This window comes from Geotrypetes seraphini, chromosome 1 (assembly GCF_902459505.1).
Source record: "Geotrypetes seraphini chromosome 1, aGeoSer1.1, whole genome shotgun sequence".
NCBI lineage: Eukaryota > Metazoa > Chordata > Amphibia > Gymnophiona > Dermophiidae > Geotrypetes > Geotrypetes seraphini.
This window is the reverse complement of record NC_047084.1, coordinates 339,843,541-339,861,858: the sequence shown is the minus strand read 5'-3', so window position 1 is coordinate 339,861,858 and position 18,318 is coordinate 339,843,541. Positions and strand designations below refer to the sequence as shown.

Below are 18,318 nucleotides of genomic sequence, written 5' to 3'. Positions count from 1 at the left end.
ATTTTTGTATGGTTGTTACTGAGGTGATAGTGCTTAGAGTCATCTGCTTTGACCTCTTTGAAAAACCCTGGAATAGGAATGATGATTAACATTTTCTATGCGTACAGTGTGCTTTGTGTTTTTTTTTTATTTTATTGTTGGTAGATCATTTTGACTTGGTCATTTAAAAAGTAGCTCGCAAGCCCAAAAAGTGTGGGCACCCCTGCTATAAATGAACCAAAACCCTTCTCAACTTTTCAACACCTTCCCTAACTCTTACATTAATACTTTGCACTAATATCCAAAAGAAGGGGTTAATAAGACTTTTTCTATAATGAGCCCTTTGTAATTACCATTAAATTATAACAACAGGCTCGTTATATAAGAAACTGTGTATTTGAAACATAACATGGAATCAAGTTATATAAAACACTCCTCATTCTATATCCCCATTTAATATGAAATACTGAATTATAATTCATCCATACTATCCAATACATATACCATACATTTAAGACCATTCAGCATTCTTAAAGTCAAATTTCTGATATGCAATCCATTCTCTCAATCATCTTTCAAGAAAAGTATTTGTGTTAAACTCCTATAACTTCCCACATCTTGAATACATTGTCTTGTTTTATATTGTAATTCTGCTTCACTTCCTGTTTCCAAAAGTCTCGCCACCATTTCATCTTCTTGAAAATCCTCAATATAATGTCATATCTTATACTGTATCCCCGCTTCTCCTAATTTCAAACGTAGTGCCGCCATTCCAACCTTTTAACAGTTTATTGTATTTTTTTTTTTTTTTTTAACTCCAGCACTTTCATAAAATCTTATATCTGTTCAATTCATCAAAGCTTTTGGCATAGTTTATATTTCAACTCCGCTTCTCATCTTTATTACAGAAGTAGTGCTAGCTTTTCCACTTCTTTAACAACCCACTGTACATTAATTCCAGCACTTATTTCCTTTGCTGAATATCTTTCCATATTCATTTCTACTTTCCAACATTTTACTTTAAACTTAAGCAAATTGTCCCACCAATTATTTATTCCTTCACATCCAATAGTTTTCCATTTTCCTTATATGTCCAGTTCCATTCCACTCCTACACAGAGTCTGCTAGCTGCATTTAAAATAAATTAAACTGACATCTGGCATTCACAGTTTTCAATAAAGTCACTTAACTTCTCTGGATCCTCAAAATTAAGAGTCTTATTGTCATATGTGACCTTCATTATGGCTGGATAAAACAGCCCATATCTCGCCCCTAGATTCTTTCATTTCGGTCTGAAGTCCAACAGTTTCTTTCTTTTCTGAGCCGTAGCCCTGGCGAAGTCAGGCACAATGTATATTTTTGAATCCTGATATTTTAAATTCCGGTTTTCTTTAGCCAGTCTCAGGATTTCTGCAACCTGCTGAAATCTTAACAGCTTGAATATCAAAGGACGCGGTCCCAGCTGTTTATTTGATCTTCTTGTCGGAATTCTGTGAGCCCTTTCAAACTCCATCGGATACTTGAACTTTAACGGCAGGATTTTAGGTAAAAAATTTTCTAAAAATGAAACAGGATCATTTTTTTCTGATCCTTCCGGCAGCCCAATTACCCTTAAATTATTCCTTTTACTGCGATTAATACAATCTTCCAGATCACTTGTAAGGCTCATAAGTAACTTTTTATCTGGCTTCAACTGTCTAATCTCTGCTTCAGTCACCTCAGTTCTTTTTTCTAACTGATCCATTTTTTTATCTAACACAGCCATTTTCCTTATAAGAAGCGCCACTTCATCAATGGCTTCTTGTATCTTTTTTGAATTATTCAGTACTATTTCTTTAATCTGTCTGAGTTCATTTCCTACATCAATTCTTTCCTCACCTGGCAACGGAGCTTTTGAGGGGGTCAGCGTTTCCGTTTTTGATCTTTTCGCACTTACTCCGCTTGTACCAGCCACCTCTCCCTTTGATTGTTTTGAAGCTGCCATTATATTCACAGAAACACCGTCTCAAATGAAAAAATTTCTTCTTCAAAGCTTATTTATCCAAGATATAGACTTGTTATGAGGGAGCTACTATATCACCCGTCCATTCCGTTGCAGCTCCAAGCCACGCCCCCCAATGCTGAGAGATCTAAAAATACTGCTAGGGTAATCTGTAACAGATCTTTTTTCTTCTTATTCGTAAAAATTTGGAATGTTGAAGTTATCAGAACTGTGTTTTGGCAAACAATGCCTGCCTCCGGAGTCACAAAAGCTAAATACTATAGTTCCTAGCTAGTATTTGTAAAATGGCCTCCATGGAGAAACTGATTACTGTAACAGATTACCCTAGCAGTATTTTTAGATCTCTCAGCATTGTTTGACCTTATTGACCATTCACTTCTCTTGCTTCATCTTCATACTCTGCTTAAGCCCTCCCTCAGACGTCAGCGCTGACATCGTGGAAGACTTCCATTCTGATCGGCTGTGTGCTGCGGCAGGGCAGGTAGGGAGAAGACGAGCCTCGCATCCAACCTCGCGACCCTAGGGGGGCATCCCCACAGGATCCCCACGACCCGAAGGGTGAACCCGTGGGATCCCCGCGGGTCTCGTGGGATTCCTGTCATCCCCGTTCAGCTCTCTAAATCTGTATTCATCGGTAATATAGCATTAATGACTACAAATAATTGACTGGACCAAGCAATTAAGTATACTCCCAGATAATCACAAGTTTCCTTTAGCTTACTGAAATGGTAAGGTACCTCTTGTAAACCCTAACTCCCCCTTCCCAACTGAGAAACTCAATATGGTTATGTTTATGACTTAGTAAAATTTCTTTTAAATTCTAACACTTGCCCATAATTCTCAATCTCTTTTATCAGATTAGGCAAAGCCAGTCGTCTCAATTACAGTCAAAATCACATCATCAGTGAATAAACTGATTTGTATTGCTTTGCTCTGAGACCCTGTAACTCCCTCAACAATTCCTCAACACTCCTTCCCCCCCAAAAAATCTCATATGCTGTTCTTTTATTACTTTTAGACTGTCTTTTGGATGAGCCTCTTCTACCTCCATCTCTTTATCTTCACCCCTTACTGTACCAGTCTAAGCTATCATTAATGTCAAAATATTCTACCACTGCCTTTTCTACATCCTTACAGATCTCTTCATCTTCTGTTGAGCATTCATATCTAACCCTACCCTTTCTCTAGCCCAGGGGTGTCCAATGTCGGTCCTCGAGGGCCGCAGTCCAGTCGGATTTTCAGGATTTCCCCAATGAATATACATGAGGTCTATTTGCATGCACTGCTTTCATTGTATGCTAATAGATCTCATGCAAATTCATTGGGGAAATCCTGAAAACCCGACTGGATTGCAGCCCTTGAGGACCGACATTGGACACCCCTGCTCTAGCCCCTTACATCCAACTCAGTAGTCACTAGAGCAGGGGTAGGGAACTCTGGTACTCGAGAGCCGTATTCCAGTCGGGTTTTCAGGATTTCCCCAATGAATATGCATGAGATCTATTTGCATGCACTGCTTTCAATGCATATTCATTGGGGAAATCCTGAAAACCCAACTGGAATACGGCTCTCGAGGACTGGAGTTCCCTACCCCTGCACTAGAACATGATCTGATCACTGAATGTTATGAATTTGTCTCAAATGAATCGTAACATTCCCATGCCTATCTACCTAGTGCAGCCCATGTGGGCCTAAGAGGCTATATTTCCAAAGAAAATATTGTGCCAATTAATGTATCCTTTCTTTTTTTTCATGCAGGTCAGCTGAAGAAAGCAGCAAGCCAAGATTTTAAGAGTTCCTATTAAAAAAAAAATCACTGGAAATCTTTCTCAAATGATTTTCTTGAGAGCATTATGACTAATACTTATGACACAGTAGCAATAACAGAGAATTCTTATGTTTTGACACTGACAATTCAAATTAATTTTAGCATTTAAACTGCATTTTATTATTAACTGTTTTCTTTGCAAATAGGTAAAAACAGAGATAGCTAAGAGGGAGGAAATAGAAGACACTTAATCAAGAAGTCATCATTGAAATAAATTCAACTTTATTAGTCACAGTTTCTTATCGGAAGACATCCAATGACCCAACATGGCAGTGTTTCAGTGATGTTCCTGTCAATACAAAAATTAAGGAGCTCCTTTACTAAGCTGCAGCAAAATGTGGCGTTAGCGTGCCTTTTTGTGGGTTTATCTCGTAGGCTAAGGCCATTTTTGCTATAGCCATATAAAATGTCAGATTTTCCATTTTTTGTATTAATGGCCATGCACTCATGTTAATAACAGTATAAATAATCCTCACTCTTGTACATAGCTTCCAAACATATACAAAATTTTCAGTTTGTGCTTTGGTTCATATACACTAGCTTTAGTAATCTCAAAAAACTTCAGAAAAAAAACCCCCAAAACAAAAAACTGTAGAGTTTTACAAATCATTTCAAAATATCCTACTACCTCATGTATTAAAGTTATATCAGGATCAACTGATTAAAGGCTGTATTACAGGTACTATGGCAAAATCTTTAACTATAGTTTTACCGAAGCCAAATAAAGATCCTACGTTGGTTTCAAATTACAGGCCTATTTCTTTGATTAATGTAGATGGAAAAATTTTGGCTAAGTTATTGGCTTTGCGCTTGGCTAAAGCTCTCCATATTATTGGTATGCACCAAACGGGTGCTCAGAGACTTTCATCAAACAACACCAGACTGGCCTTTCACATGTTAAATCTAACAAAAACTATGGAAGATCCGGCCTTCTCTGTGTCCTTGGATGCAGAGAAGGCCTTTGATCGTGTGGAATGGACATTTATGTATCAGGCAATGGATTGGTTTGGTATTGGTTCTGGATTTATACAAATGATTCAAACCTTGCATAGTTCCCCTTATGCATGATTATATATTAATAATAATTTTTCTGAACGGTTTTGTCTTAAAAGGGGAGTTTGACAAGGGTGTCCATTATCTCCTTTGCTTTTTGACATTGTATTGGAACCCTTGTTATTGGCTATTCAGCAGGCAGAGGAGATACAGGGTATTCCTTATACAGGTTGGGAATACAAGGTATCTGCTTATGCAGATGACATATTGCTTCATTTGAGGAATCCTGAAACCACCATTCCACATTTACCAGATCTGATTGATAGATTTGGAAAATTCTCTGGTTACAAAATAAACTGGAGCAAATCAGAGGTTCTTCCATTAAATGTATATTGTAGAAAAGGATTATTTGATACATTCCCTTTTCTCTGGAAGGAAGAGGGAATAAAATATTTAGGTATTTGGATAAAAAGTACACTGAAAGAAACTATTAAAAATGAAAAATCTTTATTGCTGAAAGTCACAGAAATGTGTGAGCAATGGAACCCATTACATCTGTCTTGGTGGGGGGAGAGTCCAAACAGTTAAGATGATGATTCTGCCTGTATTCTGTTACCAAATGGGTATGTTACCAGTGTTTTTTTCAGGGGTCTTTTTACAAGAAATAAAATAGTATTCTGACAAAATTTATTTGGTTGGGGAAAGCAGCAAGAATTGCCATGGTATCTCTACAAAAACCAATTGTGGAGGGTGGGGTAAATTTTCCCAACTTTTATAGGTACCATCAAGCCTATATTATGCATCCAGGTATGTACTGGATCCGCCCTGAGCTCATGGAAAAATTCCCAGACTTGTTATGGTTGGAAAGGCAACTCATGTCACCATTGAGGTTGAGAATTTACCAATATAGCTATAAGAAAAACCCTAAAGGTATATAGCCAATAAGCTTAAATGGTACTACAAAAAGAGAATTGGCTAAACCTCCTTAAACCCGAGCGTAGGTCTGAAAAATAATAGTTCTTCAAAAAATATATAAATGTATGAATCTATAAATAAATAAGTATATATAATTCAGTAATCATACATGTGGGGAGATGACAAGGACATCAGTGTGAGCCCACCACCAATAATCGGAAAACCTTTGGCTCAGGCAAAATCTCAGAGGTGACAAGCACCAGACATAAGTCTCAAATGAGAAGTGCCCCATACATCATATAGTCCCAAGTCACCCCCCCAAAAAAACCAAAATAATTGAAATTCTTAGAAGAACAATTACAGACCTAACCCTCGAGAAAAAGGATGGATGAAAACATAACAATATACAACCCTTAAAAGACTAAACCACTAAATAAATATACATTACATAAAGAATGAGTAAATTGTGTGAGCATGAATTCTTGTGCAAACCTGAATGATCAGCTAACCTACTATCAGACAGGTTAAACCTAACATATAATGTACTAAGGAGCATTTAAAAAAAGATTTCCTTATCGAATAAATATATATTAATAATATATCATAAACGTATATGTATATATGTGCAAATATGCAAATGTGCAAACCCTAAAAGTGAGTAAACACTATACATGAACCTTAATTTTACAGAGAGTGCCAGTATATAAATTATCACTCACTGATAGCAGCAATCAAAACGCTAAAGTGCAAATGCTTATATGATCCAACAACTAAAGTGCAAATGCTTATACTATACAACATGTAACCACTAAAACATGAAATCATACTGCTCATGTATACAAAATGCAAGAAAATCCCAATACTATAAATTCTATGGTTTGAATGGTGGTGACTGTTCAGTGGAGTGCTCAGAGTGGTTGTGTGTGTGTTTGTGCATAGAATTTATAGTATTGGGATTTTCTTGCATTTTGTATACATGAGCAGTATGATTTCATGTTTTAGTGGTTACATGTTGTATAGTATAAGCATTTGCACTTTAGTTGTTGGATTATATTAGCATATAAGCATTTGCACTTTAGCGTTTTGATTGCTGCTATCAGTGAGTGATAATTTATATACTGGCACTCTCTGTAAAATTAAGGTTCATGTATAGTGTTTACTCACTTGTCACCTCTGAGATTTTGCCTGAGCCAAAGGTTTTCCGATTATTGGTGGTGGGCTCACACTGATGTCCTTGTCATCTCCCCACATGTATGATTACTGAATTATATATACTTATTTATTTATAGATTCATACATTTATATATTTTTTGAAGAACTATTATTTTTCAGACCTACGCTCGGGTTTAAGGAGGTTTAGCCAATTCTCTTTTTGTAGTACCATTGAGGTTGAGTCATGTGTTGAATATTAAGATGCCTAAATTATATAAGGATAATAGAATCCTAGTAGATACTTTGAAAACCTTAAAATATGTGAATAATTTAACACCTATTTCGGTTCATAAATCAACTCATCAGACCCTATGGCTGAACTCCAAGATTCAAATTGGCAGATTTAAGGTCATCTGGAAGTATTGGATAAAGGCGAGTATACGTACTTTGGATGATGTCATTTCAGATAGTAAGCTGCTTGATTTTTCACAATTGCAACACAAATTTGGTCTTAATAAATCACAAAATTATAGATGGTTGCAGTTGAAGCAGGCCATTCAGGTTGGGTTCCCTGAATGGAAAAACCTCAGTAATCAGTATAGTTTGCCAATCTTATGTTTTAAGGTGGACTTCCTGGGACAGCAGGCCGCTCAGTGGTATAAATTAATATCTGGATTTTTAAATAAGAAACCAAAAACTGGTCTTCGGGACATTTGGAGCATTGAGATCAAGCATCAAATTACTGCATCTCATTGGCCACGTATTTGGGCTTGGAGGATGAGATGTACAGTGTCTGAATCTATGAGACAAACTTAGTTTTTTCTGTTATATAGAGCATTTTAGACCCTGGTTTGTTTACACAAGTTAGATAGCTCTAAATCTAATAGATGCTGGCACTGTCATCTTGAAACTGGGACATTAGATCATTTGTTATTCTATTGTCCATTAATACTTGCTTTTTGGAATTCAATATGGGGTCAAATAATTTGTTAGATAACCCGGTGGCATTATCCTATGACACTGTATTGTTTGGCATATCAATGAGGGCTAAAAGCCAAATATCCTCTAATAACAATAAGCTTCTACTCATTATGACAGGGGTTGCCATACAACAGATTACGAATAACTGGAAAACTTGGGAGAGGCTGAATTACAGCTTTTGGTGTAACTCTTTGTGCCACATTTTCAAAATGGAAAGGATAATTGCCGTGAAGCAAGGAAATTTCAGGCTATTTGGGAGCAATTAACAAGATACTGTAAAGATTGAAATTATTGCATAGAATAAATATTAATTCCCTTTTGTTCATACATGTCCAGGGTAGGGTGGGGTGGGGGTAGAAATATTTGATTTCTTTTGTTTATGATTAATTGTTGGCTATAAGGGAGGGGGGATAGTTGATGAAAGCTATAATTTGATGATATAATAAGTAATGTTAAAGTATAAAATGATTGTATTTTGTGTTATACTTATTGTGAGTTTTTTAAAAAATGAATAAAGATTTATTAAAAATAAAAAACGTCAGAAAAAAATTCATAAATAACTTCAGGAGACAAATCATCAACTTTAGTTCATTCTGTGATAAGAAGGAATAGACTTCAGCGGCTACATCTACACAAGCTCAAAGCTATTTTAGTGCAGACTTAAACGTAGTTAGCCTCCTCACCGGTCACATTCTTTTCACCAAATCCATTATGTATATCATTACTTTATTTTTTCAATTTTTTGTTTTAATCTTTCATAGGTGTTTTTATAAATTATTTCAATACATTAGTTAGTTTAATAACTTAGCTTTTATTGCATAGTTGAATGGGGCTCTGACTTAGATCCACGTTTCGCTAGGACTGTTTCAAGGAGTAACCCAGTTTTATTAGACCCATTGCCAGCCTTGTAACTTTCTCAAGATTAAGGATTATTTCTATTTATTTGATTTCCTCACACAAAAAATAGGAAATTTTTGCCACTCTGCATGTGATTATCATGTCATATTGCCATAAGTGCATGACTTAATATAGTCATTAGAGATATCGCTCATTCATAGGAAAATCCAACATTGACTTGTAACAAGACTTTCACTTTTAGGACCGTCCGAGGTTACACTCGCAAGATAAGGTCTATTAGAGTGAAAACCCACCGTGTCTCTTCATCAGTCCAAGTGATTTACTCGTCAGTAGAATATTTATAACTTAATCCAGGGGTGCCCACACTTTTTGGGCTTGCGAGCTACTTTTAAAATGACCAAGTCAAAATGATCTACCAACAATAAAATTTTAAAAAAACACAACGCACACTGTACGCATAGAAAATGTTAATTATCATTCCTATTCCAGGGTTTTTCAAAGAGGTCAAAGCAGATGACTCTATGCACTATCACCTCAGTAACAACCATACAAAAATAGACAAATATACCCCCCTCCCTTTTTACTAAACCATGATATCAGTTTTTAGAGCGCAGGGAGCTGCGCTGAATGCCCAGCGCTGCTCTCGACGCTCATAGGCTCCCTGTGCTAAAAAACTCTATTGCAGTTTAGTAAAAGGGGACCTTAGTGTAAAATATAGACAGCAGATATAAATTCAGACACATTTTGATCACTAAATTTAAAATAAAATCATTTTTCCTACCTTGTCTGGTGATTTCATGAGTCTCTGGTTGCACTTTCTTCTTCTGAGTGCATCCAATCTTTCTTCCCTTCTTTTAGCCTGTATGCTTCCTCTCCTCCAGACCTCGTTCCCTCCCCCAACTTTTCCTTCCTCTCTCCCTGCCCTTTCTTTTTCTCTGCCTCCCTTTCTTTTTTTTCTGTTTCTCTTCTTTCCTTCTGTCTCCCTGCCTGCCCTTTTTCTTTCTTTCTCCCTGCCCTCCCCCAAGCCACTGCCATCGGGGACCAGGACCCAAACCACCACCAATAACAGGCCCGAAAGCCGACGCCACCCCAAGCTCTCCCTGCTTCGGCCGACCAGCATTCCTTTGACCTATTGGGGGAAATGCTGCCGGGTCCTGCCTTCGCGGAAACAGAAAGTAGGCAGGACCCGGCAGCAAGAAGAGCAAATACTTCACTAACCTGTCTCCCGCCTTAGCCCATAGCGAACGCTTGCTTCAGGGCTCTCAACATGTGCGTGCCGGCTTCCCTTCTCCCCCCCGGACATAACTTCCGGTTTCGGAGGGAAGAGAAGGGAAGCCGGCATGCACACGTTAGAGCCACGGAGCATAAGTTCGCTACGGGCTGAAATCTCCAAGCCGGGTTTTTTTTAAAAATGTTCAGCAGTGGCGGCAGCAGCAGATGACAGCTGGGCGGACCGCCCAGCTAAAAGGCCCTAGAGAGAACACTGGAGAGGAAGGCTGATCGGCCCGGTAGATCAGGACGGCAACACGAGTCTATCACGGAGCCCGGGATGGGCTCCGCGATCGACTCGCGTTGCCTTCCTGAGCTACTGGTTGATCGTGATCGACGTGTTGGGCACCCTTGACTTAATCTTTTAGAACTTATGCACTTTCTAAAGCATATTCAGTTAGTCAAAAGACTTATCTGCATTTGTGGTGGGGAGGGAAAATTTACTGCCGACATGAATCCATGTTTTGCCGAAAGCATGTTTCAAGGCACATTCCCCCCTGTTCAAGTGTATTTCATTCAGAAGCTTTTTTTTCCACCCAGCATACACATGTAACTTATAGAATATTATAAGTAATGTATGTCACATGGAGTGCTTGGGTGCTCTCACTTAACTCCTGCCATTGATTTTATACAGTCAAACCTCGGTTTACGAGTGCACCAGTTTGCGAGTGTTTTGCAAGACAAGCAAAACATTCTCAAAATTGGTGCCTCAGAAACCGAGTTTGACTCGATTTACGAGTGCCACCCCCTGCGATCTGGCATCCCCCCACGATCCTGCATCCCCCCCTGACCACTGAAATAACATCCCTAACCCGATTTGGCACCAGCACCAATGCACAGGACATGCCAGTGCTGGGCTGGGTCTTGAGCATTTGCGCATGCTCAAGGCCTTCTGGTCTCACTCTCTCCGAGAGTCTCAGGTTCGTGGGGGGATGCCGGATCACGGGGGGTATGGAGCAGCGCCAGTGGCGTCAAGGGGGGGGGCAATGGAGCAGCACCGGTAGCCTCGGGGGGGAGGGGAGGAGGAGGTGGAACGAATCAAAGTGAGCTTGCCTTCCTATGGGGAAACTTGCTTTAATACATTTGTATCATCATGAGACTATGAAATGTGTACACTATGCAAACAAAATTTATTTTATACTCTTGTAGTTCAGCTAATTTTAGAGCTACAGCCTCAGCACTCTGAGGTTGTGGGTTCAAACCCTGTGTACCAAGGGGGGGCAGTCTGTCCCGGGTGCACTCCCCAAGGGGGTGCACAGCCAGCCACCCTCCCTATTCTGCCGCAGTTGCTTTCCTTAACCAGCAGCATTGGCAGTAAACTTTAAATCAAAACTATCCGCCGCCCAGCTTGTGCTTCCTCCGGCAGGTGTTTAGCTTTTGGCTGGCTCCCCTGCAGCAGTTTTTCTGCTCAAAACCACAGCCTTCGGCTCCTCGTGCGATCTGCAGCTGCGTCAGAAGTGTGTCAGAGAGGCTTCCAACACACCTGCGGATTGTGTGAGGTGTCGACGCCCGCGGCTTTGAAAGGAATGCCAGCTGCAGCAAGGAACCGGCCAGAAACGCTGTTCAGGCAAGGGGGGGGGGAAGAAATGCTGCTGCACAGGGAAGGGGGGGAGAGAAATGCTGCTGCTGCAGCATCCAACGGAGGAGAGAGAGGGAAGGAGGGAGAAGGAAGACAAGGGAGAGGAACCAGAGATGCCAAGTCCATGGGAAGGAGGGAAAGGAAAGAAGGAAAGGAGATACCAGACCATGGTGTGGAGTGGGAAGGAAGGAAAGGAGAAGAGAGATGCAGGGTGGAGACAGAAAAATGGAGAGGTGGTGAATCTGAAATGAATCATGTACAAAGGAGAGAAGGGGCACAGGATATTGAAGGGACATAGAAAGAGGGAAGATGCCATATGGAAGAGAGAGAGAGTTGACAGTGGATGGAAGGGGCAGAGAGAGTGTGGGTAGAAGGGGTAGAGAGAGTGTGGGCAGTAGATGGACAGAGTAAAAAGAGAGGGCAGAAGCCGGGTGGAAGGGGAAAGGGGGTGCAGATGTTGGATGGAAGGGAGAGAGGACAAATGCTGTATAGAAAGAAGAGAGCGAAGAGAAGATGATTAAAGTATAAATGCCAAAAGGTAGAAAGATTTTTTTGTTGCGTTACTTGGAATTAAGTAGTATTGTAATTGTATTGATAAAAGTTTATAAATAGCAAATGGAAATAAGGCAATTTTTTTTTGGTCCAAATCCTTTTTCTCAAGTCAGGACAAGATACCATAACAGCAGTATACTGTACTGCTCTGATGAAAGATTTGGCCTCTGAAAGCTAATTGAAAAATGGATTAGTCCTATAAAATGGTATTTTCTTATTTCTCATTATTTGTTTTACAGTGGAACCTCGGTTTGTGAGTAACCCAGTTTGCAAGTGTTTTGCAAGATGAACAAAACACTCAGCAAACTTTCATCTCGCAAAACGAGTGTTGACTCGCTACATGAGCTCTCACTATGGTGGCTCAGGGGTTGGTATCTGCCTGTGGGTGCTGCAGCGCTTGCAGTGTGGTGGGTTCCTATCCCCGGGGTCCCCGTTTGTCTCTCCTCCCTCTTCGGCCGATGCCTCTGCCGTCCACCAGCACCTCCCGGCTTCTGATTCAAGCTGGCCATCCTCCAGACGCATGCGCAGGACCTCTGAACTCCCCCGTCAAGGTAAACATTAGTGAATCTGGGCCAAAGGGCCCTTTTTCTACTGAGTGTTTAAGATCTAATGTGCATTTAGCATGTAAAAACATTTACCACAAAATGCTTTAACGTATTTTGTCACTAGGTTCTGAGAGTGGTAACTCAAGGGCGAAAACCACTGTGAATATAAACACCACTTAAAAAGCTGATATAAATAATTAGTGAATGCGATGAGGTACCCTCAGTGTGAAGAATCAGTGAAGGGAGAATTTCTCCAGCGCTTTACTCAACGAGGTAGAGGCACCCATACCTCCACCTACACACCATCATCAGGTACCCCATGTGTGTTTTACATCAAATTATAAATCAAACCACAGTGAAAACCTAAATCAATACAAGTGAAATCGCTCATTGAGACCACTCAGAGAACCCCCCAGCCAATTCCCCCCAAAAATTATAGTAGACTTAGCTTTGAATAATCTTCCTAAATCGAACAGCTAGGACAGGGGGAGGATGGTCAAAGACCCCCTGGATACCAGGTTCAACCAAGTCCGGTTTCGGGAGCTCAGTGTCCCTTCATCAGGAACCCGCAGATGAAAAAAATCAGAGGTATCAATCCAAGCCGGCTGGGAGGAGGGTGGAGATAACAGAGCAAAGCGTAGAGTGCACTTAAAAGCCACAGAGGAAGTGACATCACGCATCAAACAACCAATCAAAAAAGAAAATTTGGTGGCAGTTCTAAATAATCGTGTTCCATTCAATGCTGTCATTAAGTCCATGCGGGTGCACGCACTGTAGGTGAAAGATCCAGAACTGTTCTCTAAGTTGAATATGAACTATCTTGTCGCCCCTGAAGTTCCCCGGCACCTGTTCCAACACAAACCATGTAAGATCATAAAAAACATGGCCCTTATCCAAATAATGAGGTACTAAAGGGGTAGATCTGGAGGCAGTATGGATCCTGCTCTTGTGTTCAGACAACCTAGTCTTGATTCTCCTGCTGGTGCGTCCCACATAGATCAGATTACATGCAAGCTGAAAATGACTTGTCATATTGGACATGTAATCCCCATAACAGGAATTCAGTCAAAGCTACAGGGATTGGCTGATATCAGCCTAGATAAAACAATGCAGCCATTAATCACAGCTCTGACAAACGTAATTGCTTTAAGGCTTGATCCAGTATTTGAAGATGATGGCTACCATATTGCAACAATGCCTGTTCTGAAGCTCAAGTTGAGATATCTACCAGAACAAAAAAAGTATGAAAAGGTGCAGCTGTTCATTTGTGCTATGGCTAAAACAGAGACTGACATCAGAGGTAGAGTAGTTCCACCTTGCACTTGAACAAGAGTTACAGTCAGCCTCCAAGGAAAAGCTGCTTCTGAAGGTGAAGACTTCTTTGATTTTCTGTCCACTGCAAAGAACAACCTCCCAGCAGCTGAATCTGGAACAAAGGAAGAGGTTGAGAGTAGAGAATGACACAGTGACAAAATTCATCACCGTTCCCGTCCCCGCGGGAAACCATCTTCAAGTCATTCTTTAAGGAGAGAGGGAAGAATCAGAGTATGAATGACCACAACCACTGACCCGCAAGCTTTGCTTTGAAGAATGCTGGTGTAGAAGGACTGAGGTTGAAATAGACACTAGAAAATGAAATGGGATTATTTCCCGCAGATATCCGCGGGGACGGGAACGGTGATGAATTTTGTCACCGTGTCATTCTCTAGTTGAGAGTTACCTAGAAAGGTCAAATACTTCCACAAACAGGTTGCTTGCATTTCCGAAAGAGGCAAGATCAAGTTCAATGCTGTACTTCCCAGCAGTGCAGCAGAATTGTTAGTTGCTCAGGACAAATTTTAGTGAAGATAACTGAGAAACTGCTTTTTCTGTGGTATAACTTGAAGTGAGCAGACTGCTGGGCATGATGGACCACTGGTCTGACCCAGCAGCGGCGCTTCTTATGTTCTTATGAAGTGACATATGAGAATTCTGAGACTTTAAATATAAGGCAGAGGTATCAAAGTATTTAGTATTAGTAATTTGCTAAGAATTTATCAGTGCTGTTTTTAAATATACACATTTCTTCTTACTTGCAATGGTTGTGCAATTGATTTTAAGGCAAATTAAAATGCCATTTATGTAACTAACCCTCCCGCAGTTTTTAGTGCTGGCTGTGGCGGTAACAGCTCCGACACTCATACGAGCGTTACAGCTGTTATCTCTGTGGCTGGCGCTAACAACTGCACTACAGTTTTGTAAAAGGGGGAATAATTTCACAATAGTTATCTCATGTAGTTAAACTACTAAAAGAAAAATGTAGTTAACCAAGTAGTTAAACTACTTTTTTAGTAAAACATAAGAACATAAGAATAGCCTTACTGGGTCAGACCAATGGTCCATCAAAGCCCAGTAGCCCGTTCTCACAGTGGTAAAGTAACTATGGTTAACCTATTTTTAGATAGTTGGTGCTTACTCCCTTTCTGGATGCCACATTTGTCAGAAATCCAACAAATATTATATAGTTTTATTGGGTATGTTTGCAAGCATAGCATTTTGAAAGCTTTAATGGGGAATGGAAGGTTTAGCACTATCCAACTAGTTTCACAAGCACAAGAGATGTGCCAGTCATACATTCAACCTTGTAGCAGCTGTTACAGCTGTGAAACATAAAAAGATTTGAACTGCAAGTGAATGTTTAACAGGGCCATGTGAAAATTATAGGTTCTTAGTAATATAATTGATCGGAGTACCAAACATGCAGATGTTGTTGAAGAGGTGGCTTATTTCACATTCCTTCCAACCTGAACAAGTGCTGATTTTTAAATGCTAATTAGGTAAATTAGCTCCACCTAAACCAATAGCAGTCCTCAGTCAGTGAAATTTTCACAGGCTGGCTTTAGATGAGTTTTCAGCTAAAAACCTAACTGGTTAGCTTTAGCAGAACAAGTGTCTAAAAATAGCTAGTTAATTTTAGCTGTATATCATCTGCTCAGCAACTCTTTGCAAACCTGACCCACAGATGACTGTTATCTGAATAAGCATTGCCAAACCAATGGAGGTGTTACACCCAAAATCACAGCATGAATGCAGTATGAAAAAGCTAACATATACTTCAAGGGAACAAATCTTTAAGAATAGGAGCTGAGGGAGGGGGGGGGGGTTGAGGGAGGAGGATAAGAAAATTACTTATTTGGCACAACATTTAGAATAATCTGGAGCACTGCTCCCATCTTAAGAATCTTGAGGGCCAGGTTTTCTAAGCTCCGACACCACAGTAAAAAATTCTCAGCACAATAGTATGCAAACTATATGCATGCTATGTGTGCAGAAAATCACCGGTAAAGGAGGGGGTGGGGGGGGGGGGGGGAAGAGGAGCTGTGCTCAGAAGAAAAATCATTAGCACAGCTCCTCCTGCATGCCTATATATAAAAAAAAGCAGCCCCTGCTCTCCCTTCCTGAATTGGCAAACAGGGTGAGCAGGGGCTGATTTTTTTAATGGGTGCAGCTGTTGTGCGTTCATAGCACACACATGAGTTGCACCCATAACTTTAAAAATAAAAGCCTCCCACCAAGCTAAAGCCTGGTGGGAGGTTGGCAGGGGGAAGCTTACTGTCAGGGGGCTCCACAACCCTGCAGAAGGGAGTGGGCATCCCTCCTACTGATCTGTGTAGTGTGGGGGCAATGGTGGGGGCACTAGACCACCAGGCTTTTAGGGGCTCCATTTAGGAGGAACTGGCGCCATTTGTGGTGGCAAGTCTGAGCTGCTTTATTTTCCAGTCAGTGCCTGAGCCAATCAGCACTCAGGCACTGACAGGAAAGTAAGGCTATGACAGCTCAGACCCTACCAGTAAAGCACAGTTACTTACCGTAACAGGTGTTATCCAGGGACAATAGGCAGATATTCTCACATGTGGGTGACTTCATCCAAGGAGCCCAGATGCGGACAGCGTCGCAAGCAGACTTGCTTGTAAAACTTTAAGAAAGTTTGCGACTGCCGCACCGCGCATGCGCAAGTGCCTTCCCGCCTCAAGGGAGTAATTTGAAGGAACGACTATATATGAAAGAACAGAGCTTGATATATAAGCTTGGCACACTTATTTTGTTTTGTTTTTCAGTTTTTTGCAGAAACATTTTATATCAGTCAGGAAGGTAGTTCTCCCTTTTTTGTTAATTATCAAACAGGATGACGTGCGCCACATTTGTAGCACGATTTGACATTCCCACGTGATGACTTTGGTCCATCAGCTGTTTTTTAAAAAAGATTCACGGCGTTCTTTTTGCCGTTAAAACTGGTGGAGAGAGGAAAACCTGCTGGTTATATCTTCAAATGATTTGGAATCTTTTGGCGAGTGCCCTCTGTAAAGCCATGTTAAGATTTGTGTTAAGATTTATAAGTTAATTTCTAAACATGTTTTCTAAATAAATAGAATTTTGAAAAACTTTTTTGTGTTTCAGAGACACCACTTTTGAAATAGCACTTTGAATTAAGATTTTGGTTCCCTGACGCAGGATCGAAACGGGCCACGTCGGAACCTGTAATTCAAGATGTTTGTTATTTTTGAACTATTAACCATATGAGAAAGTGATATACTGTGGGTACACAGCAGAGTGAAGATGTTTGGATATCAACAGAAATATATTGAATATGCGATGATTGGGTGGTGAGGCGATAGTCTTGGGGTTCGCCCCTTGTTTTGGCCTCCATGTCTCTGAGCACATGTTTCATTATAAGTTGATATGATTTCTAAAAAATGATATCTGAATATAGCAGAGTGATTTTGCATTAGATTTAAATAAGGCCAGTGAAGCAACATGACCTACTGCCTCATATGTGCTAGCCATATGAAAGGAAGAGAGATACATATAATCTCCATACCTGGTTTGCATTGTAGCTTCTTGTTCACAGTAGAGCAAGCTGATTAACCCAGGTGTGCTGGCACTCTCTTTCCTCACTCAGTGCTTTCCAAAGCTTGTCATGTTCAACATGCTCAAAGCCTTGGTATAATCAATGAAACTCAGGTACAGCTTCTTCTGGTACTCCTTAACCTTTTCTATGATCCACCTCAAGTTTGCGATGTGATCACAGGTCCCTCTGCCCTCATGGAACCCAGCTTGGGTATCAAGAAGTTCTCGATCAAGGATGCTGCCAAGTGTCTCTGGATGATCTTTAGAAGCACCTTGCTCACGTGGGAGATCAGGGTGTTTGTTCTATAGTTGGTACAGACCCTGGTGTCGCCTTTCTTCATCAGTGGGATAAAAATTTTGGCCATGTGCAGGTCCTCCAGATATTCTGGCATAGTGCTGTCGGTGTGACTCTCGGAACTGGTTTGAACAGCTCTGCAGGGATTCCATCAATGCCAGGTGGTGTTTGGCAGCTGCCTCAGTGACCAATCAACTTCACTTTCCAATAGGTCTGGTTTTGCTGGTCATTAATTTCATTCCCATCACAATCTTTGATGGTTGATTGGTGTACTGAGAAAGGCTTTTCACTTGTTTCACCATGGCAAATAATTCCCTGGTGTGGCCCTTCTTATAGGCTTCTTTGAGGTTCATGCATCGAGCATTCAGAAAGTTCTTGTCTTTCCTGGCTGCTCTTTGGAAATCAGCATTGAGTTGCCTCACCTCATTCAACCTGCCCAGCAGGTATAATTGTTAACAGCATAACAGTAGTAAAAAGACCAAA

General features: G+C 40.5%; 1 protein-coding gene across 3 annotated transcripts in view; it reads left to right on the top strand.

Moving 5' to 3' along the window:
* Window positions 1-4,572, top strand: part of NAAA (N-acylethanolamine acid amidase) — a 101,957-nt gene extending 97,385 nt beyond the window's left edge. For all 3 annotated transcript variants that reach the window (XM_033939596.1, XM_033939419.1, XM_033939504.1), the window contains one exon: window positions 3,740-4,572. In XM_033939596.1, the coding sequence (XP_033795487.1) occupies window positions 3,740-3,773 (34 nt within the window). In that variant the 3' untranslated portion in view covers window positions 3,774-4,572. The remainder of the gene's footprint in view (window positions 1-3,739) is intronic.
* Window positions 4,573-18,318: the final 13,746 nt, after the last annotated feature.